The sequence below is a fragment of the Plectropomus leopardus genome, chromosome 2 (genome assembly GCF_026936395.1).
Source record: "Plectropomus leopardus strain MGB_pleo_1.0 chromosome 2, ASM2693639v1, whole genome shotgun sequence".
Taxonomy (NCBI): Eukaryota; Metazoa; Chordata; class Actinopteri; order Perciformes; family Serranidae; genus Plectropomus; species Plectropomus leopardus.
The window spans coordinates 27,657,626-27,682,845 of NC_142177.1; the positions used below are offsets into that span (position 1 = coordinate 27,657,626).

At 38.5% G+C, this 25,220-nt stretch overlaps 1 protein-coding gene across 1 annotated transcript; it reads left to right on the top strand.

The window, feature by feature from the left end:
• The first annotated feature begins 9,731 nt into the window (after positions 1–9,731).
• On the top strand, positions 9,732–25,209 carry plch2b (phospholipase C, eta 2b). The gene is made up of 21 exons (XM_042506854.2): positions 9,732–10,595; positions 11,764–11,910; positions 13,529–13,772; positions 14,532–14,661; positions 15,779–15,949; positions 17,987–18,080; positions 18,206–18,409; positions 18,514–18,634; positions 18,733–18,904; positions 19,018–19,137; positions 19,223–19,306; positions 19,412–19,503; positions 20,016–20,104; positions 20,208–20,393; positions 20,479–20,586; positions 20,665–20,789; positions 20,888–20,972; positions 21,057–21,203; positions 22,162–22,241; positions 22,556–23,657; positions 23,798–25,209. The coding sequence occupies exons 1-21, from the start codon at positions 10,244–10,246 to the stop codon at positions 23,812–23,814; spliced, it is 3,870 nt and encodes a 1,289-aa protein (XP_042362788.2). The 5' UTR covers positions 9,732–10,243; the 3' UTR covers positions 23,815–25,209.
• Positions 25,210–25,220: the final 11 nt, after the last annotated feature.

Sequence of the window (25,220 nt, forward strand, 5' to 3'; positions counted from 1 at the left end):
TTTCCCAAAAACAGCTGAAAACTGCTAAAGCGTTACATGAAATAGCGTGCGAAACACGCCATAGCATAGAATGATGCAAACAAAGCAAAAAACACCAAGATATGGCATGTTGAAAAATGACCAAAAAGCAAGGCTATAGTAAAGGCAAAAATGTCAAAAATGGCATTTCCCAAAAACAGCTGAAAACTGCTAAAGCATTACATAAAATAGCGTGCGAGACACGCCATAGCATAGAATGATGCAAAAAAGCAAAAACACCAAGATATGGCATGTTGAAAAATGACCAAAAAGCAAGGCTATAGTAAGGCAAAATGTCAAAATGGCATTTCCCAAAAACAGCTGAAAACTGCTAAACACATGAAATAGCGTGCCGAAACACGCCATAGCATAGAATGATGCAAACAAAGCAAAAAACACCAAGATATGGCATGTTGAAAAAATGACCAAAAAAAGCAAGGCTATAGTAAGGCAAAAATGTCAAAAAATGGCATTTCCCAAAAACAGCTGAAAACTGCTAAAACGTACATGAAATAGCGTGCCGAAACACGCCATAGCATAGAATGATGCAAAAAAAGCAAAAAACACCAAGATATGGCATGTTGAAAAAATGACCAAAAAAAGCAAGGCTATAGTAAGGCAAAAATGTCAAAAAATGGCATTTCCCAAAAACAGCTGAAAACTGCTAAAAGCGTTACATGAAATAGCGTGCGAAACACGCCATAGCATAGAATGATGCAAACAAAGCAAAAACACCAAGATATGGCATGTTGAAAAATGACCAAAAAAAGCAAGGCTATAGTAAGGCAAAATGTCAAAAATGGCATTTCCCAAAAACAGCTGAAAACTGCTAAAACGTACATAAAATAGCGTACAGAGACACGCCATAGCATAGAATGATGCAAAAAAAGCAAAAAACACCAAGATATGGCATGTTGAAAAAATGACCAAAAAAAGCAAGGCTATAGTAAGGCAAAAATGTCAAAAAATGGCATTTCCCAAAAACAGCTGAAAACTGCTAAAACTTACATAAAATAGCGTACAGAGACACGCCATAGCATAGAATGATGCAAAAAAAGCAAAAAACACCAAGATATGGCATGTTGAAAAAATGACCAAAAAAAGCAAGGCTATAGTAAGGCAAAAATGTCAAAAATGGCATTTCCCAAAACAGCTGAAAACTGCTAAAAGCATTACATGAAATAGCGTGCCGAAACACGCCATAGTATAGAATGATGCAAACAAAGCAAAAACACCAAGATATGGCATGTTGAAAAATGACCAAAAAAGCAAGGCTATAGTAAGGCAAAATGTCAAAAAATGGCATTTCCCAAAAACAGCTGAAAACTGCTAAAACGTACATAAAATAACGTACCGAGACACGCCATAGCATAGAATGATGCAAAAAAAGCAAAAAACACCAAGATATGGCATGTTGAAAAAATGACCAAAAAAAGCAAGGCTATAGTAAGGCAAAAATGTCAAAAAATGGCATTTCCCAAAAACAGCTGAAAACTGCTAAAACGTACATGAAATAGCGTGCCGAAACACGCCATAGCATAGAATGATGCAAACAAAGCAAAAAACACCAAGATATGGCATGTTGAAAAAATGACCAAGAAAAGCAAGGCTATAGTAAGGCAAAATGTCAAAAATGGCATTTCCAAAAACAGCTGAAAACTGCTAAAGCGTTACATGAAATAGCGGGCTGAAACACGCCATAGCATAGAATGATGCAAACAAAGCAAAAACACCAAGATATGGCATGTTGAAAAATGACCAAAAAAGCAAGGCTATAGTAAGGCAAAATGTCAAAAATGGCATTTCCCAAAAACAGCTGAAAACTGCTAAAACGTACCTGAAATAGCGTGCCGAAACACGCCATAGCATAGAATGATGCAAAAAAAGCAAAAAACACCAAGATATGGCATGTTGAAAAAATGACCAAAAAAGCAAGGCTATAGTAAGGCAAAATGTCAAAAATGGCATTTCCCAAAAACAGCTGAAAACTGCTGAAACGTACATGAAATAGCGTGCCGAAACACGCCATAGCATAGAATGATGCAAACAAAGCAAAAAACACCAAGATATGGCATGTTGAAAAAATGACCAAAAAAAGCAAGGCTATAGTAAGGCAAAATGTCAAAAATGGCATTTCCCAAAAACAGCTGAAAACTGCTAAAGCATTACATGAAATAGCGTGCTGAGACACGCCATAGCATAGAATGATGCAAACAAAGCAAAAACACCAAGATATGGCATGTTGAAAAATGACCAAAAAGCAAAGGCTATAGTAAGGCAAAAATGTCAAAAAATGGCATTTCCCAAAAACAGCTGAAAACTGCTAAAACGTACATGAAATAGCGTGCCGAAACACGCCATAGCATAGAATGATGCAAAAAACGCAAAAAACACCTTATCATGGCATGTTGAAAAAATGACCAAAAAAGCAAGGCTATAGTAAGGCAAAAATGTCAAAAAATGGCATTTCCCAAAAACAGCTGAAAACTGCTAAAACGATACATGAAATAGCTGCATTGAGACACGCCATGGTATAGAATGATGCAAAAAAAAAGCAAAAAACACCAAGATATGGCATGTTGAAAGAATGACCAAAAAAGCAAGGCTATAGTAAGGCAAAAATGTCAAAAAATGGCATTTCCCAAAAACAGCTGAAAACTGCTAAAACGTACATGAAATAGCGTGCCGAAACACGCCATAGCATAGAATGATGCAAAAAAAGCAAAAAACACCAAGATATGGCATGTTGAAAAAATGACCAAAAAGCAAGGCTATAGTAAGGCAAAATGTCAAAAAATGGCATTTCCCAAAAACAGCTGAAAACTGCTAAAAGCATTACATGAAATAGCGTGCGAAACAGGCCATAGCATAGAATGATGCAAACAAAGCAAAAACACCAAGATATGGCATGTTGAAAAAATGACCAAAAAAAGCAAGGCTATAGTAAGGCAAAAATGTCAAAAAATGGCATTTCCCAAAAACAGCTGAAAACTGCTAAAACGTACATAAAATAGCGTACCGAGACACGCCATAGCATAGAATGATGCAAAAAAAGCAAAAAACACCAAGATATGGCATGTTGAAAAAATGACCAAAAAAAGCAAGGCTATAGTAAGGCAATAATGTCAAAAAATGGCATTTCCCAAAAACAGCTGAAAACTGCTAAAACGTACATGAAATAGCGTGCCGAAACACGCCATGGTATAGAATGATGCAAACAAAGCGAAAAACACCAAGATATGGCATGTTGAAAAAATGACCAAAAAAAGCAAGGCTATAGTAAGGCAAAAACGTCAAAAAATGGCATTTCCCAAAAACAGCTGAAAACTGCTAAAGCGATACAGAAAATAGCGTGCGAGACACGCCATAGCATAGAATGATGCAAAAAGCAACAAACACCAAGATATGGCATGTTGAAAAATGACCAAAAAAGCAAGGCTATAGTAAGGCAAAATGTCAAAAATGGCATTTCCAAAAACAGCTGAAAACTGCTAAAGCGATACATGAAATAGCGTGCCGAAACACGCCATAGCATAGAATGATGCAAACAAAGCAAAAAACACCAAGATATGGCATGTTGAAAAAATGACCAAAAAAAGCAAGGCTATAGTAAGGCAAAAATGTCAAAAAATGGCATTTCCCAAAAACAGCTGAAAACTGCTAAAACGTACATGAAATAGCGTGCCGAAACACGCCATAGCATAGAATGATGCAAAAAAAGCAAAACACAACAAGATATGGCATGTTGAAAAAATGACCAAAAAAAGCAAGGCTATAGTAAGGCAAAAACGTCAAAAAATGGCATTTCCCAAAAACAGCTGAAAACTGCTAAAACGTACAGAAAATAGCGTACCGAGACACGCCATAGCATAGAATGATGCAAAAAAAGCAAAAAACACCAAGATATGGCATGTTGAAAAAATGACCAAAAAAAGCAAGGCTATAGTAAGGCAAAAATGTCAAAAAATGGCATTTCCCAAAAACAGCTGAAAACTGCTAAAACGTTACATGAAATAGCGTGCTGAAACACGCCATAGCATAGAATGATGCAAACAAAGCAAAAACACCAAGATATGGCATGTTGAAAAAATGACCAAAAAAAGCAAGGCTATAGTAAGGCAAAAATGTCAAAAAATGGCATTTCCCAAAAACAGCTGAAAACTGCTAAAACGTACATAAAATAGCGTACCGAGACACGCCATAGCATAGAATGATGCAAAAAAAGCAAAAAACACCAAGATATGGCATGTTGAAAAAATGACCAAAAAAAGCAAGGCTATAGTAAGGCAAAAATGTCAAAAAATGGCATTTCCCAAAAACAGCTGAAAACTGCTAAAACGTACATGAAATAGCGTGCCGAAACACGCCATGGTATAGAATGATGCAAACAAAGCGAAAAACACCAAGATATGGCATGTTGAAAAAATGACCAAAAAAAGCAAGGCTATAGTAAGGCAAAATGTCAAAAATGGCATTTCCCAAAAACAGCTGAAAACTGCTAAAACGTACAGAAAATAGCGTACCGAGACACGCCATAGCATAGAATGATGCAAAAAAGCAACAAACACCAAGATATGGCATGTTGAAAAAATGACCAAAAAAAGCAAGGCTATAGTAAGGCAAAAACGTCAAAAAATGGCATTTCCCAAAACAGCTGAAAACTGCTAAAACGCATTACAGAAAATAGCGTGCGAGACACGCCATAGCATAGAATGATGCAAAAAAGCAAAAACACCAAGATATGGCATGTTGAAAAATGACCAAAAAAGCAAGGCTATAGTAAGGCAAAAATGTCAAAAATGGCATTTCCAAAAACAGCTGAAAACTGCTAAAACGTACATGAAATAGCGTGCCGAAACACGCCATAGCATAGAATGATGCAAACAAAGCAAAAAACACCAAGATATGGCATGTTGAAAAAATGACCAAAAAAAGCAAGGCTATAGTAAGGCAAAAATGTCAAAAAATGGCATTTCCCAAAAACAGCTGAAAACTGCTAAAACATACATAAAATAGCGTACCGAGACACGCCATAGCATAGAATGATGCAAGCAAAGCAAAAAACACCAAGATATGGCATGTTGAAAAAATGACCAAAAAAAGCAAGGCTATAGTAAGGCAAAAATGTCAAAAAATGGCATTTCCAAAAACAGCTGAAAACTGCTAAAAGCATTACCTGAAATAGCGTGCCGAAACACGCCATGGTATAGAATGATGCAAACAAAGCAAAAAACACCAAGATATGGCATGTTGAAAAAATGACCAAAAAAAGCAAGGCTATAGTAAGGCAAAAATGTCAAAAATGGCATTTCCCAAAACAGCTGAAAACTGCTAAAACGTACAGAAAATAGCGTACCGAGACACGCCATAGCATAGAATGATGCAAAAAAGCAACAAACACCAAGATATGGCATGTTGAAAAAATGACCAAAAAAAGCAAGGCTATAGTAAGGCAAAAATGTCAAAAAATGGCATTTCCCAAAAACAGCTGAAAACTGCTAAAAGCATTACATGAAATAGCGTGCGAAACACGCCATAGCATAGAATGATGCAAACAAAGCAAAAACACCAAGATATGGCATGTTGAAAAATGACCAAAAAAGCAAGGCTATAGTAAGGCAAAAATGTCAAAAAATGGCATTTCCCAAAAACAGCTGAAAACTGCTAAAACGTACATGAAATAGCGTGCCGAAACACGCCATAGCATAGAATGATGCAAACAAAGCAAAAAACACCAAGATATGGCATGTTGAAAAAATGACCAAAAAAAGCAAGGCTATAGTAAGGCAAAAATGTCAAAAAATGGCATTTCCCAAAAACAGCTGAAAACTGCTAAAACGTACATGAAATAGCGTACTGAGACACGCCATAGCATAGAATGATGCAAAAAAAGCAAAACACAACAAGATATGGCATGTTGAAAAAATGACCAAAAAAGCAAGGCTATAGTAAGGCAAAAATGTCAAAAAATGGCATTTCCCAAAAACAGCTGAAAACTGCTAAAGCGTTACCTGAAATAGCGTGCCGAAACACGCCATGGTATAGAATGATGCAAAAAAAGCGAAAAACACCAAGATATGGCATGTTGAAAAAATGACCAAAAAAAGCAAGGCTATAGTAAGGCAAAAATGTCAAAAAATGCCATGTCCCAAAAACAGCTGAAAACTGCTAATACGTTACATGAAATAAGCGTGCGAAACACGCCATAGCATAGAATGATGCAAACAAAGCAAAAAACACCAAGATATGGCATGTTGAAAAAATGACCAAAAAAAGCAAGGCTATAGTAAGGCAAAAATGTCAAAAAATGGCATTTCCCAAAAACAGCTGAAAACTGCTAAAACGTACATGAAATAGCGTGCCGAAACACGCCATAGCATAGAATGATGCAAACAAAGCAAAAAACACCAAGATATGGCATGTTGAAAAAATGACCAAAAAAAGCAAGGCTATAGTAAGGCAAAAATGTCAAAAAATGGCATTTCCCAAAAACAGCTGAAAACTGCTAATACGTACATGAAATAGCGTGCCGAAACACGCCATAGCATAGAATGATGCAAACAAAGCAAAAAACACCAAGATATGGCATGTTGAAAAAATGACCAAAAAAAGCAAGGCTATAGTAAGGCAAAAATGTCAAAAAATGGCATTTCCCAAAAACAGCTGAAAACTGCTAAAACGTACATGAAATAGCGTACTGAGACACGCCATAGCATAGAATGATGCAAAAAAAGCAAAACACAACAAGATATGGCATGTTGAAAAAATGACCAAAAAAAGCAAGGCTATAGTAAGGCAAAAATGTCAAAAATGGCATTTCCCAAAAACAGCTGAAAACTGCTGAAACGTACCTGAAATAGCGTGCCGAAACACGCCATGGTATAGAATGATGCAAAAAAAGCGAAAAACACCAAGATATGGCATGTTGAAAAAATGACCAAAAAAAGCAAGGCTATAGTAAGGCAAAAATGTCAAAAAATGGCATTTCCCAAAAACAGCTGAAAACTGCTAAAACGTACATGAAATAGCGTGCCGAAACACGCCATAGCATAGAATGATGCAAACAAAGCAAAAAACACCAAATATGGCTTGTTGAAAAAATGACCAAAAAAAGCAAGGCTATAGTAAGGCAAAATGTCAAAAATGGCATTTCCCAAAAACAGCTGAAAACTGCTAAAACGTACATGAAATAGCGTACTGAGACACGCCATAGCATAGAATGATGCAAAAAAAGCAAAACACAACAAGATATGGCATGTTGAAAAAATGACCAAAAAAAGCAAGGCTATAGTAAGGCAAAAATGTCAAAAAATGGCATTTCCCAAAAACAGCTGAAAACTGCTGAAACGTACCTGAAATAGCGTGCCGAAACACGCCATGGTATAGAATGATGCAAAAAAAGCGAAAAACACCAAGATATGGCATGTTGAAAAAATGACCAAAAAAAGCAAGGCTATAGTAAGGCAAAAATGTCAAAAATGGCATTTCCAAAAACAGCTGAAAACTGCTAAAACGTATATGAAATAGCGTGCCGAAACACGCCATAGCATAGAATGATGCAAACAAAGCAAAAAACACCAAGATATGGCATGTTGAAAAAATGACCAAAAAAAGCAAGGCTATGTAAGGCAAAAATGTCAAAAAATGGCATTTCCAAAAACAGCTGAAAACTGCTAATACGTTACATGAAATAGCCTGCCGAGACACGCCATAGCATAGAATGATGCAAAAAAAGCAAAAAACACCAAGATATGGCATGTTGAAAAAATGACCAAAAAAAGCAAGGCTATAGTAAGGCAAAAATGTCAAAAAATGGCATTTCCCAAAAACAGCTGAAAACTGCTAAAACGTACATGAAATAGCGTGCCGAAACACGCCATAGCATAGAATGATGCAAACAAAGCAAAAAACACCAAGATATGGCATGTTGAAAAAATGACCAAAAAAAGCAAGGCTATAGTAAGGCAAAAATGTCAAAAAATGGCATTTCCCAAAAACAGCTGAAAACTGCTAAAACGTACATGAAATAGCGTACTGAGACACGCCATAGCATAGAATGATGCAAACAAAGCAAAAAACACCAAGATATGGCATGTTGAAAAAATGACCAAAAAAAGCAAGGCTATAGTAAGGCAAAAATGTCAAAAAATGGCATTTCCCAAAAACAGCTGAAAACTGCTAAAACGTACATGAAATAGCGTGCCGAAACACGCCATAGCATAGAATGATGCAAAAAAAGCAAAAAACACCAAGATATGGCATGTTAAAAAAATGACCAAAAAAGCAAGGCTATAGTAAGGCAAAAATGTCAAAAAATGGCATTTCCCAAAACCCAAAAATGTCAAAAAATGACACATCCCAAACACAGCTGAGAATACTTGAACACCACCTAAACAAACATACTGAGACACACCATAGAATAGAAAGCTGCAAAAACAACAAAGAAAACTAAAACACCATAAACAATATCGTCTGTCAAAAAAATTACCCAAAATGCAAGTATATAGAATGGCAAAAATGTGAAAATATGACCGTCTAAAAAACAACTGAAAACAGTTCATATATATAAATAGCTATGCTACAGCATAGAAAGTTGCAAAAACGGCCAAAAACAATATAGCATGTCGAACAAATGACCCATGATGCAAGCATGCAATAGTTTTGCACAAATGTCAAAATATGACACTTCCCAAAAACAGCTAAAAACTGTAGAAATCCACGTAAAAGAGCATGCTGAGACACGCCACGCCATAACATAGAAAGTTAAAAAAAAAAAACAAACAGCCAAAAACACAATAATATAGCATGTTGAAAAAATGACCCATGATGCAAGGCTATAGTATGGCAAAAAAATTCAAAATATGACCGTCTCAAAAACAGCTAAAAACAGCTAAATACCAACTTAAATAGTGTGCTGACACAGGCCTTACTATAGAAAGTTGCAAAAATGGCCAAAACCACTCTCATATAGCATGTCGAAAATATGACACATCCCAAAAACACCTGAAAACCATCTAAAAGTTGCAAAAAAAGGGCCAAAAACGACAACATACTATACAGTTACGTTTTTGTGGCATTGTGTCATTGTGAGTATTTGTACCATTTCAGACAGTCATCTTTAGTTCATTCAACACAAAGGGATAGCAGAGACAAGGTTTCCAAGTAAAAAAAACAAACATTTTTTATTAAATATACAAGCTAAAAAAACAAGATCTTAATTAAAAATTATTAAGAGCGACCATAAAAACACCATGTGTGACTTAACCAGGAGGAGGTGTTACTGGTTTTTACCTGTACAGTCAGAAAATGGGTGAACCCAGCTCTCACTTAGGGCAGACACAGGCATTTACCTCTTTAGCATCAGCATTCAAAACCCTGGAAGTGTGTTGGCAATCAAGTGAAAGTCTAGCCAACATCAGAACATCAGTTACATCACATAAAAGTTACACAAAGGACCAATGCATACAAATACATGCAGCATGTCAAAATAAGTTATAAAAAAGTCAAAGTATAGCGTGTCTATATAAATATATATATATATATATAAAGATGTTAGTTGTGAGACACACACACACAGACACACACACAACACACACACACACACACACACACACACACACACACACACACACACACACACACACACACACACACACAGTATGCCTCTATTGTATGTCACACTTTTGCCTCCAGGGGGAAATCATTGCACACCATTGACGGGTGGATACATTGAGCTTGTTTATGGCCAAATGCACTAGAAGGCCAATTGCCTTAAATCATGATACTATTCTAAAAGCACCCTCTTAAATCCACCACAATTTCTATATTATTTAATAATAAGAACCACAGTGAGTGTAGTTAAATGAGCTCTAGCACCTCTCCAGTCCCACTCTCTTTCTTCAGAGGCTTACTGGTTGCGTGAAAATCCCTCCATGAAAGCAAGGCTGGAGCTGCGCTCCAGGATTACAGCTTGAGGAAGACTTAGTGACTGACACATGTTGCACACTCTTTCTCTCAGCGAGCCTTTTAGCAGTGCAAATAAACAAACAAACACAGGAGAACGTATGGCTGCTACACCTGATCACTCGACATAGGATGACGAAGAATGAACATTCAGGATCCCAAGTGGGAAAATTTTGGAAGATATGCTGCATGAGAGAAGTTGTGCTGTAAACAATCTTTGCTGAAGAGCACCAGCAGAGCGAGGTGGGTTGATGTGGTGTGAATGGGACAGGAGCTTTGGACTCAAATGTACAGCTCAGGGATGAACAGCACCCCAGTGATGGCACCTTTGTCTCCAGGGCTGAGTGGCACCCCACCACTCTCCTATTCATCTCCCAAGAAGACCACATTTCAGTCCATAGGATCACTGTCAACAGGAAAGTACTCCCCCTCGATGGCTCGGGCCTCTCCTTATCTGGCGAGGGAGACCTCGAGTCCTTTAAACTCGTCCACCCCGTCCATAATGAGCTCTCCAAAACTCTGGCAGAAAGCATCCATCTCCAGACTTGCTGAGGAGTTTTTCTGGATTGGTGGCAGTGTGGTCGCACAGCCGAAATGGAGGCTGGGTCAGATAGGTAAGCCTCACTGATGACTTATTAAATAGTGTTGCCTTCAAGCAGTTGAATGCAGAGTGTCAACAGGTTTTCTGGCAGAAGTGTCTAAAAACTGCTGAAAACTAAAGAGGGGAGTTTAAAATCATTTTCTCTCATATATTTTGAAACCAGCACAGGTGAATTTGTAACATTAACCAGAATATTTTCTTGCAATTTGCCTCTTGAATGTATAAATGTTCCAACAAAGCAGAGTGGTGTTGCAGGGAAGCCTGTGAGTAGATAATGGGCATATGGACAGTAGACAATCCTGAAGGATTAGCCTAAATGTTTTTGCCAGGTTGTGTCACATGCATCTGAGCTTCAGATTACAAACAAAGGTTACCTGCAAACAAGCACACCACTTCACTATGACCTGAATGCAGCAAGAAAACAGTGGGATCAGACGTGCTATTTTAGTACAGACACTCACTCAAAAATTACAAGAAATATCAGCAAGGAAAAGTCAGGGGAAATTGTTTGAATTACTGAGACAACTGATAAGCGATGGATTTGTTTTTAGGCAAAAATAATTTCAGGATTGTCTTTTTCTTTTTTTCTGTGTTATCAGTAAGACATACAGTATACAGCTACTTAATCCCTGAGTGACGCAGCCTATAATCTCATAAACAAGAACTACTTGTCTCAACTGCTGCAGGGATTCATTTAGGGTTGTCACAAGGTCTTTTTTCACACAATCATAACACATGTGCTGCAGTATTTCATATATCACAAATTATATAAATTGAAATGTAATATAAGAATAAATAATAATAAACCTCTTGAGATGTATCATCTAGTAGAGAGAGAAACAGTAATAGAGGGGGGCACTGATAGCATTAATTAAGACATTGGCAATATGTTTTAAGATGAGAATACAGAGCATTTTTAAACAAGTGAAGTGATGACAGAGGATGGAAATTTAAAGGCAACATATTCTAATCAGAAGCAGTTCAACTGTCTCAGAAATTTGTTTCAATAATAATAATGACAATGATGCTATAGATATAGATATATACAGTAGACTCAATATTTTATTTGCACAAGCTCCCTCTGATGTCAGCAGTAAATAACACATAATGTGATGGTCCCTGTGGACTTCTAACACAGCCACTTGACTCTTTATAAATGTGTCTGCTTGTGCCCCCCGTAGTGGAGAGGTGTATGTGCACCATGCAGATCGGCACTAACATGACCAAAATGAAGGGGAAGAAGAAAGGACTGGTTCGATTCTTTTACCTGGACGAGCACAAGTCCTGCATCCGGTGGCGGCCCTCCAGGAAACACGACAAGGCCAAAAGTGAGCCATCATCACCACTCTGAAATTTCAATATTCAAATTTGCAGTGTTAAATACCTACAGTTGTTCAAGTGGATGCATTGGTTTCAATGTATACTAAAGATGAAGATATTTAATGCAGATCACACAGCAAGAGTAAGACTGTAAAAACAATCATCACCAATAATTAATAGATCAAATTTTCTTTTCTTTTTAAATTGACAACTAATTTACTAATGTAACTGAGGCTTGCACGTAAACCTATCAGTGTAAGTTAGTGTTACTTTCTATGAGTCATGAGTCAAAATACCAATAACTCTGATACTTCTGTTCAAACTGAAATATCACATTTGATTGTAGCCTCCTGGTTGTGTGCATAAAAGTTTGTTAGAGGAACAGGCTCAAGAGTTCAATAAGCTGCCTTTATTATTTGTTCATGATAATGTTTTTGTAAACTAGACAAATTATCGGTGCTCACCTTTGAAGGGGCAAAGCCAGAAGCTGTAAACATTTGGGGCTCAGCCCAAATCTAGGGAGGTCTGAGGACATGCTTTTCCAGGGAGATTTTTTTTAAGGCAACTATATGTGCTGTTTTTCAAGCCATTTGAGATAATAGAATGCCAAAAATCTGTCCATTACTTGGGAATTAAAGGTAGTTGTCAAGGTGAAAAAGCATCCAGTAGAGACTGTATCCTATTGTGTATCTGATTGTCTTCATCAGTCTGAAACCATAACACAACAAATTAGGGATGCGTAATATTATGAGCATGTCGTGCATCAGCCAATATTGGCTTTAAAATCAACTACTGCAATTGGCCAACATGCTTTTTTTATTATTTTGTACAATAAATGAATATTACATACACTGAAAAGCATTGTATTTCATGTTTCCATCTGCTGCTGGTGGGTTATCACGATAAGAGTATGCATATTATGTTATTTATTCCACTACAGAGGATACATGATGATCACTGAAATATATATATATCAATATCGATATCAGTTATCAGCCAAATGAGTTGTTATTCATTGGCATATCGGATATCTGCAAAAAATCCAATATTGTGCTTCCCTTCAACAAAGAGGATGACTAATTTTCATTCCTGCCACCAAAAAATAGGCAAAATATTGTCTGACATTACTATTTTTATGGCGCATAACATAGCAGGACTTCGGCTTAAACAGGATTATTATCTTGAAACATATACTTTTTATACTATGCTGCAGTAGAGTTCACAGAATGACTGTTTAGCTTTCAAATCTGCCACATTTTTGTACATTTTTTGGTACCTTTTTCTTAAATTTCTTCTACACACTGCAGTTATTGTGAAGCGAGGGCAGCAGATAATACAGCTTCTACATTAAGTGAATTACTTTTTCATCAGCCCCATCATCCTCTGACATTTTTATCAGTCTTTTATTGATGCCTCCTGTTTTTTCATTTATCTACTGGTTTCACAGCCTAATCCTGAAAGACAAACAGTCTAAACAGCATTGTGAAAATCTGCTCTAAGATCACAGGAGTGACACAAAGACTTGACTTGTTTCTGCAATAAGAAAACTCCAGATAGTGACAAGTATTTTAGCTACCTCACTGACTAGTTTACTAACCCCCAGAACATTTCTTGATCATGTTTCAGTAACTATTGATTCCATCCATGAAGTCTGCGAGGGCAAAAAATCAGAGATCTTCAGGCGATACGCAGACAACCGCTTTGACCCAAACTGCTGCTTCAGTATTTACTACGGGGACCGTGTGAAGTCCCTGGACCTGGTAACCACCAATGCAGATGAGGCCCGCACTTGGATCACTGGGCTGAAATACCTCATGGCTGGCATCAGTGATGAAGACAGTTTGGCCCGGAGGCAGCGCACTCGTGATCAATATCCTTTTTTATCCAGCCTCTTACACACAACCTATATCTCCAGATAACTAATTATTACAGGTATACAGTAAAAGTCTTAGGCCATCAGAGATTTGTTGTTCAAGAAAAGCTCCTCGTGAAGACTTGCTAATTTATTTAATTGTATTTCTCAGTCTCTTACTAAGGCACAAACAAAGAATACAGAGAACATGTGCATGAAATTCAAATGCATTAAAACATCAAAAAAATCAGAACAAATGGCTTACTTCAGACTGAAATCAATATTTAGTGTGAAACATGGAATCATACAACCATGACAAAGGGTAGCTAAAACAATCAATATTGCCTTTTTGACATGTCTTGAATGCAACTTGGTGTAAATGCACCAGAAGATTACTATTATAAATCTTATGTAGTTCGCCCAAAAGAGTTCAAGACATGCAAAGTGGAAAGGGAGGTCACTCTAAATACTTGAACTTTAGCCTGTTGAAGTTGTTTTATTATTAAATATTTGCATTTTTTAATACTGTATACATATTTTCTGTATGTTCTGGTTGTATTTTAGTAAAAAGACTACTGAGAAATAAATATGTATGTTCATTTATAACCTTGATAAAATAAAGTTCAAGGTGGCCTCAGTCTTTCAAACAGAAGCTTACTGTATCACTCCTGTTCCCTTAAAGAGGAGGTTAGCACATCAGTTTGTAAAAGACTGAACAACACACATGAACTGACCTGGTCATGATTCTTGTAGTTTCCTCCTTAACTGCATCCTCACGTGGTTACAGCAGACTTTCTCTGAGGCCGACAAAAATGGAGATGGCACCTTGAGCATTGGAGAGGTTCACCAGCTGCTCCACAAACTCAATGTGAATCTACCCAAGCAGAAAGTCAGACAGATGTTTCAAGTAAGACTGAGGTTGATTATGCAAACAACGTAGATTTAATGAGCCCGACCCACTGTCAGAGCTTCTGTAGCTACGTTTCTAGTATCACTAATGACTTCTAACTGGTACTGTTGCTGTGGCCACATGGCTTCAAAACAGAATTCCTGTTGTGTGTAAGTGGTGACTTGATAAATGGCTCTATATTATTAGCAGCGAGAAAAAACCCAACAAGACAAACAGCCACACTAGCAGCTCTGTGAAGGTGTAGCAACAGCAGCAATGCTAGTCGCTAAATGCTAACATGCTGGTGTGTAGCAGGTATAATGTTTACCGCTGTCTTCATCTTGTGTTTGCATGTTAGCATGCTGATACTGAAATTTAGGAAATAAAGTAGTTACATGCAGCAGCAGGCCACACCTACAACAATATCTGTGTGAACACCACAAACATGCAAGCTGCAGCAGTGCAGCGAGGTTGCTGTCATCCTCAGCTCACACATTCAGTGTGGCCTGTGCATAACCGCTAGCATAACTAAACATAAATAGGTCTAAATAGGTTTGTATATGACAAAAAAATGCAACCAGCGTAAAAAAACAGGAAGCATCAACAAGACAGGACTATGATTAAATTACTTCCTAATGCAATGATGAAACAGCAAACAACCTCTCAGGTTAGAAGAAAGAAAGCTGCAGGCTAGAAAGAAAAAAGTAAAAGAAGTGGTTTAAGGTGAAAAATCCTTGATGTTTCCCTTAAAGGCCTATTCTGTGTGCAGTCTTCACATCATTTCAGAGACTCAGTGAGATAAAAGGATGAAGATGGAGCCAGCAGACAAATATGTATATACACTGTTTTTGGCAGTACAGTGCAGGAGAGTGCCACAGGAAGGCCATATGGCCACAGCTGAACAGATGGCTTTAGTTGCACTGCAGTATTGCTTTAGTTCAGCGGCTCACTGTCCTCCCCTCCTGATGGTGATAGTCTCGGTGAACGAGCTCCATCACGTTTGATGGCGATGGAGATATATCCCTCAGAGGGGTCTATGTGGGTACATATTTTCTTGGCGGGATGGTTATCTCAAATCACACATACCGAGGGAGTTATTTCTCGCTCATAAAATACTTTTTGTCGTTATCTGTAGGAAGCAGACACAGATGAGAACCAGGGCTCTCTGGGCTTTGAAGAGTTCTGTTCGTTCTACAAGATGATTTCCACACGCAGAGACCTTTACCTGATAATGATCTCCTACAGCAATCAGAAAGAAGTCCTGGATCTTCATGACCTCGCACGCTTTCTGGAAAACGAACAGAAGGTACAAACAGAATGTTAATGATTCATGCCAGTTCTTTGAGTTTGTGTGAATTTATTTAAAGTTACTCCACAAAAGATTTCCATGAACCTAACCTGATTTTTATTATTATTATCATCATTATTATTATTATTTACTATTCATGGTCAGCATTTATGTAGATTTAATATTTAAAATATACCAATAACCCCCCCATATATCTATTTCAGAAAACAAACAAACCTCTATAAACATACAGTATAGACATGCACACATCAAAGTATAATAATAGTAATATTGCATAACATAATTTGAATCAAGAAGGAAGAAAATAGACAAGGATTAAAATAAAGTCTGCAAGAGAATAAACAAATACATTAAACATTATATATAATACTAATAATATTTTTAATATGAATTAGGTGGTTGATGCAGCAACTCTTGTCAGAAGATTTCATATAATTGTTCATATAAAAGTGATCTATAAAAGGCTGCCAAATTTTATAAAATTTCTTTCTTTATTTTTTACTATATTCAAGTCTATAACTCCTAGAACCACCATCAACTGACCTAAATCAATATGTCTTTGTATAATGCTAGATAAGGTTTGATAAATACTGCTCCAATAATTTGATATCATTGGGCAGCTCCAGAGCATATGAGCTAATGATGCTGGTACAAAGCAACAGCGTGCAGCATTAGTATAATTTAGAATGACTCAAGGATTCAGGAAAGATGGGGTGAGGGTCATGTTCAGTTGGATTTTGGGGGTCGAGGAGAGGGATAAAAAAGGGGGTCATTTACCAGGGGATGAATGGGACCTGAAGGTGGGTTGGGTCTTGTATGGTGTTTGGGGTTCAAGGAGAGGCATGAAAAAGGGTCAGCTGCGTGAGGATGAATTAATTTTATATCTCCAGGAAATTTGTTTTCAGTTTGACTAATTACAGCTTAGTCCTGTGTGGTGTTTTGTTGTGGTGGTGGTGGTGATAGGATGTGTTTTTAATGTCATGTATCGAATCTTGTGTTTGGTGTGGACCCCAGGAAGAATAGCTGCAGCTTTGGCTACAGCTAATAGGGATTCTAAAAAATGAAATGAAATGAGATCCAGGATCTTTGTGTTCTGACGCAGCAGTGCTAGTGGCTGAGAGTCGTGAGAACTGAGACAAACAGGAGGGTTAGACACACCAAGAAATCTGAGCAGGTGACTGAATTAGTAAAAGAAAGAAGAGTGGTCTTTTTCCTGAAACATAGTAACTTTCAGTGCATTTTTGTTTTGAAATTAACTCACTTTATGGATACTTTAATTGATAATTGATCATTTTGAAATGCTATTTTTTTTTGCTAATTAATCTCTGCCTCAATGTTTTTAAAAGAATGAAAGAAAAATAACATAAGTTTCAATAAAAGTAAGTGCAACATATGAATTTATAGTCTCAAATTTAAACTAAAGTTATAGTGTGGGACTTTCCCATATAAATTAACATTACATTCATGCCACATGAGCTGACACAATGGTGGTTAAGCCTATTGCCACCAGGTAAAGTTATCTGTAATTTGCAGTAAACTGAAGTTGTGGTGTCTGGTTTTCTGAATTGTTGAGTTTTTACTTCAAACAGCCAAAATTAAAGGGGACAGGAAGGGGACAGAGATGATAACAACTAGCAGACTAGCAGATTCTTTGGCAGAAAATCCTAAGAAGCTTCCAAGAAAGGTTTATGGAGTGGATGCTACAGGGAAAAAAAGGAACTCGTTATTTATTGGAAGGATTAAAGTGAAAAAACAGCTCCTGGTGGTGGGGGAGATGTTTAAAGCTCACCTGTAAAGATATGTCATAGGCATGCATTGATTACTCTCACTGTCAAAGGTGGGACATAAAAGCCCTGCACTCCAGCTTTAAAACAATATTTGTGGCCAACCAACAAGTTTTTAGCCTCGGTATGAAAAAATAATAAAAAAACATTTCCTACTTCACAATAAAAGCATTCAACTTCTGAAACATAAGTGTAAAATGTTGCATCAGCTAAACTAAAAATGACATTCCTGATACTGTCTTACTTACAGATGCGTGGTTTGGCCAAAGAATATCTAGTCGACATAGTGGCCAGGTTTGAGCCATGTCCTGAGAACCTGCAGCGTATGGTGCTGGGTATCGATGGTATGAGCAAACTTGCTTTTAACAACTTGTTTAACAATACATCGATAACATTACATATGTCATTTGGACCAGACACAGCATCAACACACAAATAATACACCTGCTCTGAAATGGTCTTCCTTCAGGTTTTACCAACTACATGAGGAGCCCTGCAGGCGATATCTTCAACCCCGATCACAATCAGGTGAACCAGGACATGACGCAGCCTCTGAATAACTACTTCATTGCCACCTCACACAACACCTACCTGACAGGGGACCAGCTGCTCTCTCAGTCTCGAGTGGAGATGTACGCGTATGTTCTCCAGGCAGGCTGTCGCTGTGTGGAGGGTAAGAGCCTGAAAAAAACAGAACTTCAGCTCTCTTTACCGGGATTTTATACAGACAAAGCTACTTATTCATCCTTACCTCTTTTGTTTATTCTCTTCTTGCAGTGGACTGCTGGGACGGGCCTGATGGGGAGCCCATTATCCATCACGGCTACACCTTGACATCCAAAATTCTCTTCAAAGATGTTATTGAAACAATTAACAAATATGCCTTCACAAAATCACCGTAAGTGCTTCTGGCTCCTAATATGATGTGAGGTTTTTTTTTATCACCATAAAATGCATCATACCTGCAACTCAGATGTCATCATTTAACCCCACCAGGTATCCAGTGATCTTGTCCATAGAGAACCATTGCACTGTGCCTCAGCAGAAAAAGATGGCTGAGTATCTGAAAGAGGTGCTGCAGGAAAAACTGGACCTATGCAGTATCAACGTGAATGAATGCAAGAAGCTGCCCTCCCCCGAGATCCTGAAAGGGAAAGTTTTAGTCAAGGTAAAGTATTTTTAGACATGTGCTGCCAAATGCTGCTCAAAGATACTCAGACAAAAAGATGCCACCATCACACATGGACCTGAAATATTTAGTCAGTAATTTTTGTTTTCTAGGGAAAAAAGCTCCCAGCAAACCTTGATCCTGAAGCAGAGGAGGGCGATGTGTCTGATGAAGATACTGGTGATGAAGAGGAGGAGGATGATGATGATGACGACGATGATGATAACTCACAGGTACATGAAACCTGTAGAGATTGGTAGACTGATTGATAGATTGACAGACAGACAGATAATTATGCATTATTGTTTATGATTTTAGGAGGGTAATATCATTAACTCTACCAATCAAACCAAAAAGAAGAGGCGATTTGGCAGATCGATCATTAGGAGCTTCAAACGAAAGGTCAGCACTTTGCTTGTTTTCTATACCTGTTTTTATATGGCCCCTCTACTTGCTGTTCACTTTCCTGCCATTGGGAATAAATGCAAATAATTTATTTTTTTTCAGCGGAAAAAGAGATTCCGATCAAAAAATAAGGCGACATCTGATGGCAAGTCAGACAATAGCAGGGAGAAGACACAAATTGTTTATCACCCCAAGTAAGACTAGTCATTGAATTAGTAGTTTTAGCCCTTTAAAGGTCCAGTGTTTAGGATGTAGTGGCATCCAGTGTGAGGTTGCAGAACTGAAACTTCCTCTGTGTGCCAAGTAGTGCTGGGTATCATTTGGGGTTTTTCCAGTATCAGTACTTAAATGATAAAACTGTAAAAATGCTAAAATGGTACTGGTGCCTAAATATAAAGTAATGAGCGCTACAATGGCCAGTGCATAAAAACATGAATGGCTCTATCTAGAGCCAATACTTGGTTTGTCCAACATGGTGTACTCAGAAGGAGAGGACCAGTTCCATATGTAAATATAAATGTCTCATTCTAAGGTAACAAAAACGCAATGATTGTTATTTCCAGGTGATTTAGTTTACCAAAAACATAACTATGACTATTTTAATATAGTTTTTGGACACAGATGACACTAAATCTTATAAACTGGACCTTTAATACTCTTAGTATAAGCAGTAACACGTATTGCTTGTCTGTAACTCTCCTTTTAGGAAGAGGAAAACAATGAGGTTGTCCCGAGCTCTTTCCGACCTGGTCAAGTACACAAAATCTGTCCGTGTGCACGACATAGAAACACAAGGTAAAGAGGCATCTTTGCATATTTTCATCACATGCATGATGTTACAATTCATTGTGCATTTTAGGAATGGATGTTTTATGCTGTATTTTTTCCTGTATGGTAGCATTTACGAACAGTTGGCAGGTATCATCCCTCAACGAGACTGTCATGAACCAGATCTTACAGCTGAAGCCTGCAGAGTTGGTCCGTTTCAACCAACGCCAACTTATAAGGGTCTACCCGTCCAACTACAGAGTGGACTCGAGCAACTTCAACCCACAACCGTACTGGAATGCAGGATGCCATATGGGTAAGTCAGTTACAGGGACTGCAATACTGCGTACTTCAAAATCACATTATCAACAACTTTCCATTTCGTTTATGTTTCACTTTAGTTGCATTGAATTATCAGACAGAGGGCCGCATGCTCGAACTGAACCGAGCCAAGTTCTCAAGCAATGGAAACTGTGGATATATTCTCAGGCCTAAGTACTTGTGTAAAGGTGCGTAGATATGCAGATTATGCATAATTAATAGCAACTGTCTGTGCAGGGAGCATCAAAATTTTGTTTTTTTCCCAGGTGCATTTAACCCCATGTTGGAGGATCCTCTACCAGGACACAGAAAGACTCAGTTAGTGCTGAAGATCATCAGCGGACAGCAGCTTCCTAAACCCAAAGACTCCATGTTTGGGGACAGAGGAGAGGTGACAGGCATAATCTAATGTTTAGAAATTTGCAAACCTTTAAACAGATCTTCTTCATAACTATAATGCTATTTTTGCTGTTTTTTTTCTACATACAGATTATCGATCCCTTTGTTGAGGTTGAGATCATTGGTCTAAATGTTGATTGTTCTAAGCAGCAGACCAGGGTGGTGGACGATAATGGTATGTCTTATATCATAGTCTCATAACAACCAGCCGACTTTCCAGTTTTTATATTTGTGAAACTTCCCTTTAAATCTCATTCAGGTTTCAACCCAATGTGGGAGGAGACCCTCGTCTTCAACATTCAAATGCCGCAGATAGCCCTGGTGCGTTTCCAAGTGTGGGATCATGATCCTATTGGACGAGATTTCATTGGACAGAGAACTGTTGCTTTCAGAAGTATGATGCCAGGTAGGTTTTTTTGGGAAATTTTGGGAAATATGCATGTTACAGAGAGTTAGATGAGAAGATTGATACCACTCTCATGTGTGTCAGATCAACAAGGCCGCAGAGAGTTAGCTTAGCTTAGCATAAACACTAGAAACAAGGGAAAATAGCTTGCCTGGCTTGTATCAAAAGTAACAAAATCTGCATACCAGCAACTCTAAAACTCACTAATAAACAAGTTATATCTTGATCGCCTTTTACACATGCACTGCAAATCTGAAGTTCGACATTACCTGGAAGAACTACATGTGAGAATGCTTTGTAATGTCCAACAGAGCCCATGTGTGAATAGAGCAGGTAATCGTCTGGTTAATTCACAGCAAGCAAGTAAGCGTATTAATGATATTTCTATCATGCAGCTCTCGAAATACCAGAAGAACACAAACATCTAAATCTGAAGAGAAATCCACAGAAAGCCGGCAACAAAAATGTCTAATTGGAGAGATGATGACATTCAGGAACTTCTGTTAGTAAGGACTAAGGCCAAAATCCTCAGACTAATTCAAGGAATGGCAAGAGACTATTTATGGAGAAATTACGAACTAGCTATCCACGTTATTTCCTACCTAGTACACACGGTGAGAACGCCTCTGACATTGACAGTGTCCTGATGAATGCTACATGTGTGAAAGGGATCATGTCCACAGAATCAGATCAGCTCATTGTTCTGAGCTCATATTAGAAAATGGCTTTGTTATAACTTCCTGAACTTTCGCCATTACACTCTCAGAAGTTGCTGTAGTGTCAAAAAAATAGTCCCACACAACCCTTTGTAAAACCAGAACTTGTTGTTTCTACACTCCACTCTAACATGACTGATTAGCAAACTCCAGGCAAGGAGATTGTTTCCCAAAATAACAAACTATTCCTTTTATATGAAAGAAATGTAGATTAACAGGATTTTTTTATGCAACCTTTGTAGGTTATCGGCACGTGTACCTGGAGGGGATGGCAGAATCATCCATCTTTGTTCATGTTGCCATACATGATATAACAGGAAAGGTAAGCTTCTCTAAATTACAAATTATTTATTTTAACTATATGAATAATAGACTGACATGTCTTGCATTCACTCCACTCCTTTTCACATGATCGACCATGCTTGTTAAAATAGAGGGTGTAGCTCGACTGAAGTCCACTTTTGATGAGGTGGAACACTGTGATTGGCTTATAGACATCCACTCAAATACGTCTGTGCATTTGTGTAGAGTTAATTGACAATTATCAGAGATCTACGCATCCTAGGAGAGTTATGTCCATTGGAATGCATGTGGGATCTGAACAGGTTAAAATCTTTGGTGTCCTTTGTGAAACAGATGAAACCTGCAAACGCGGTGCAAGCGGCCAGAAAACACATCAAAAAAGCAGCCCAAAAGCACATGAAGGGGGGTCCTCAAAGGCAGCCTTCTCTGGACTTCTCTGTCCAGTCCTCAGAAGACGGACGTGCTCTGTTCTTCCGCAAGGATCTGGATACCATTTCTCAGGACAGCAGGAATGGAGAAATATTTCCTCTGGTACAAGGCCCAGCAGCCAAGGCAGCCATCCACAAAGGGGCCGTGAGTGAGCCAGTGAGGCGAGCACACAGAGTTAAAATTCATGAACCACCAGAGGGGAGGAGAGGGATCTTCAGCCGGATGTCCTCCACTGACTCCTACCACATGGGAGCTGCTCCCTATGTGAAAGTGGATAGCTTTGACTTTGACTCCTCTCCCCAGGCTTCTTATATCGATATTCCTGTTCCTGACAGCCAAAATCCCATTCAAGAAGAGCTGGAGAGTGAACCTGATGAATCGCCAGAGGCAAACTGTGCTGAGCAGGAGCCAGTTGAAACGTCTGAACCAAAGCAGCCTGAACAATCAGAGGAATTACCAACAGAACCAGAACCACACAAGGTCATTGCCACTGAACCCGAACAACCAACAGAAACTCAGAGTCAGACTGATTCACTCCCTCAGCCTCAGCCTGTGCCGCAGCATCTGCCACAGGATGAAGCCATATCCTCTCCACTCATCCCTCCACCGTCCCCTGCCAGGGTGAGACGGACCTTAGAGGCTCCAGCAACACCCCGACCGTCCACCCCAATACGAACAAAGGTCCGCTCACGCAGTTGCCCTCGAAAACCGACTACCTCTGCGCAGACACCCATGGTGAACCGCAAGTCTGCTCTCCACTGGCAGACTCAGCGGGCACTAAGCTATGGCAGCTACAGCAGCCAGGTGAAGCCCATCCCCAACGGCCTCTGCCTGTCTGACAGCACATCCAGCAGCAGTAACGGCAGCACTGACAGCCTGGAGTTCGTACCCTCCTGTGTGCCACCCGGGGAAGAGCAGCGTGAGGGCACCCTGCAGAGAGAGATGAAGGCTCTTTTTGATAAGAGGATGAGAGAGATTCGCTGCAAATCACCACTTTTTATAAATGGTGAGTCATAGATGACGTGTGAGTCACAATTGCAAAAGTTAGATAAAAAGTACTGCAGATATTAAATTTAAGTGGCTGTAATTAATTGTGGATTTTGTTGTTTTTGTTTTTTGTGATTTTTTTTGTTTGTTTTCTTTTAGATGAAACCACAGGTTAGATTTCACAGATGTCTCCAAAGACAACAAGGTCCTGCAGAAGATGTAGAGCAAACACAAAAAGGAGATGTGGGAGGAAGCCAGCCCATAACCAGAATAAATGCTGGCATTGGTCATTTCTGTAAACCACGGATATGTTACATTTTTCATATTATGTAGAGAGTACGTTGAGACATTATGCTTCTTTACATTTCTACAGCATTGTGTTTAATGTGTGGTTTTGTTTACGAACAAAACCACTTGTGGTTCAAAAAAAGATCATGTATAGTGACTTGATTTCACCAGAAAAAAAACCTACAAGCCACTGAGGGGCTGCTTTACCGGTACTTGCCTAATTGACACGTCGTCTTCCGTGTGGATCCACTGAATGACTCAGATTCACAAACATCCGTGCAGTCGTACTCAAGCCTGTTTATTTACAATCGCCGGGTCCATTCAGCGACATAGCCTTCGCCGATCTACACACACTTAATTTCATTAATAACTTGTATGCAAAACAAACAAAAGGCTCAAAGTTTGGCCACTACACGACGACAGTCAAAAAACTTCCCCGGTAAGCAGCACACCTGCAGAGTGATTACCACTTCCTACTTCCGCCACACACCATAGTTCATACACCACCTACCGTGGAAACAAGGGAATTACGACAAAATAAAACAGATTTCATTCACAGACCCATAAACACAAAAATGGTTCTAACATCATGTTTTGGCTTAAAACAACCACATGTGATGGCACAAGAAACGCAGCGGCAAATCACCAGAGAAACACACACTTTTATTGTCCCTGGACACACATCAACTGCGTGCTAGGACACATAAGGTTTTATAATTTGTTGGTCTGAAACAGTGGTCTACAGGCTGGAAGGAGACTCGCCTGAGTGTCGCGCAATCCACCATTCACTCAGCTCATATACAACATGACTTTAAAACGTTGATATGATAAGTACAAAACATACAAATCTGTATCCATAGTTTACAGAAATGTATGACGCCAACATTTTCTCTGACTGGGCTGGCAATGCAGCTCTGATTTTCCTTCAAGATAAACTGGAACCCATACAGAATCACACAGTAAGACAGTTGTACTGCATTAGGTCTGCTGTTGTTTACAATCAACATAATTTGTTTTTGCATAAAATAGTTTTTGAAAAGAAATCATTGAAATCATGTGATGCCATTGCCAAGTGTACAAAACAGCATGATGCAGAGTCACACAAAATTAATAGTAAACTTAAAAAAACTAGACAAAGTACATGAGCACTAATTGTTAGTTAAACTGTGAAAAATGATCATACTTAGAATTGTTTTTATAATATTTAAACTATGATGTCTGCTTTTTCACTGAAATTGTAGCATTCAAACTTGAGAATCAATAAACTGATTATTTTAATAAAAGGTCAGTCTTT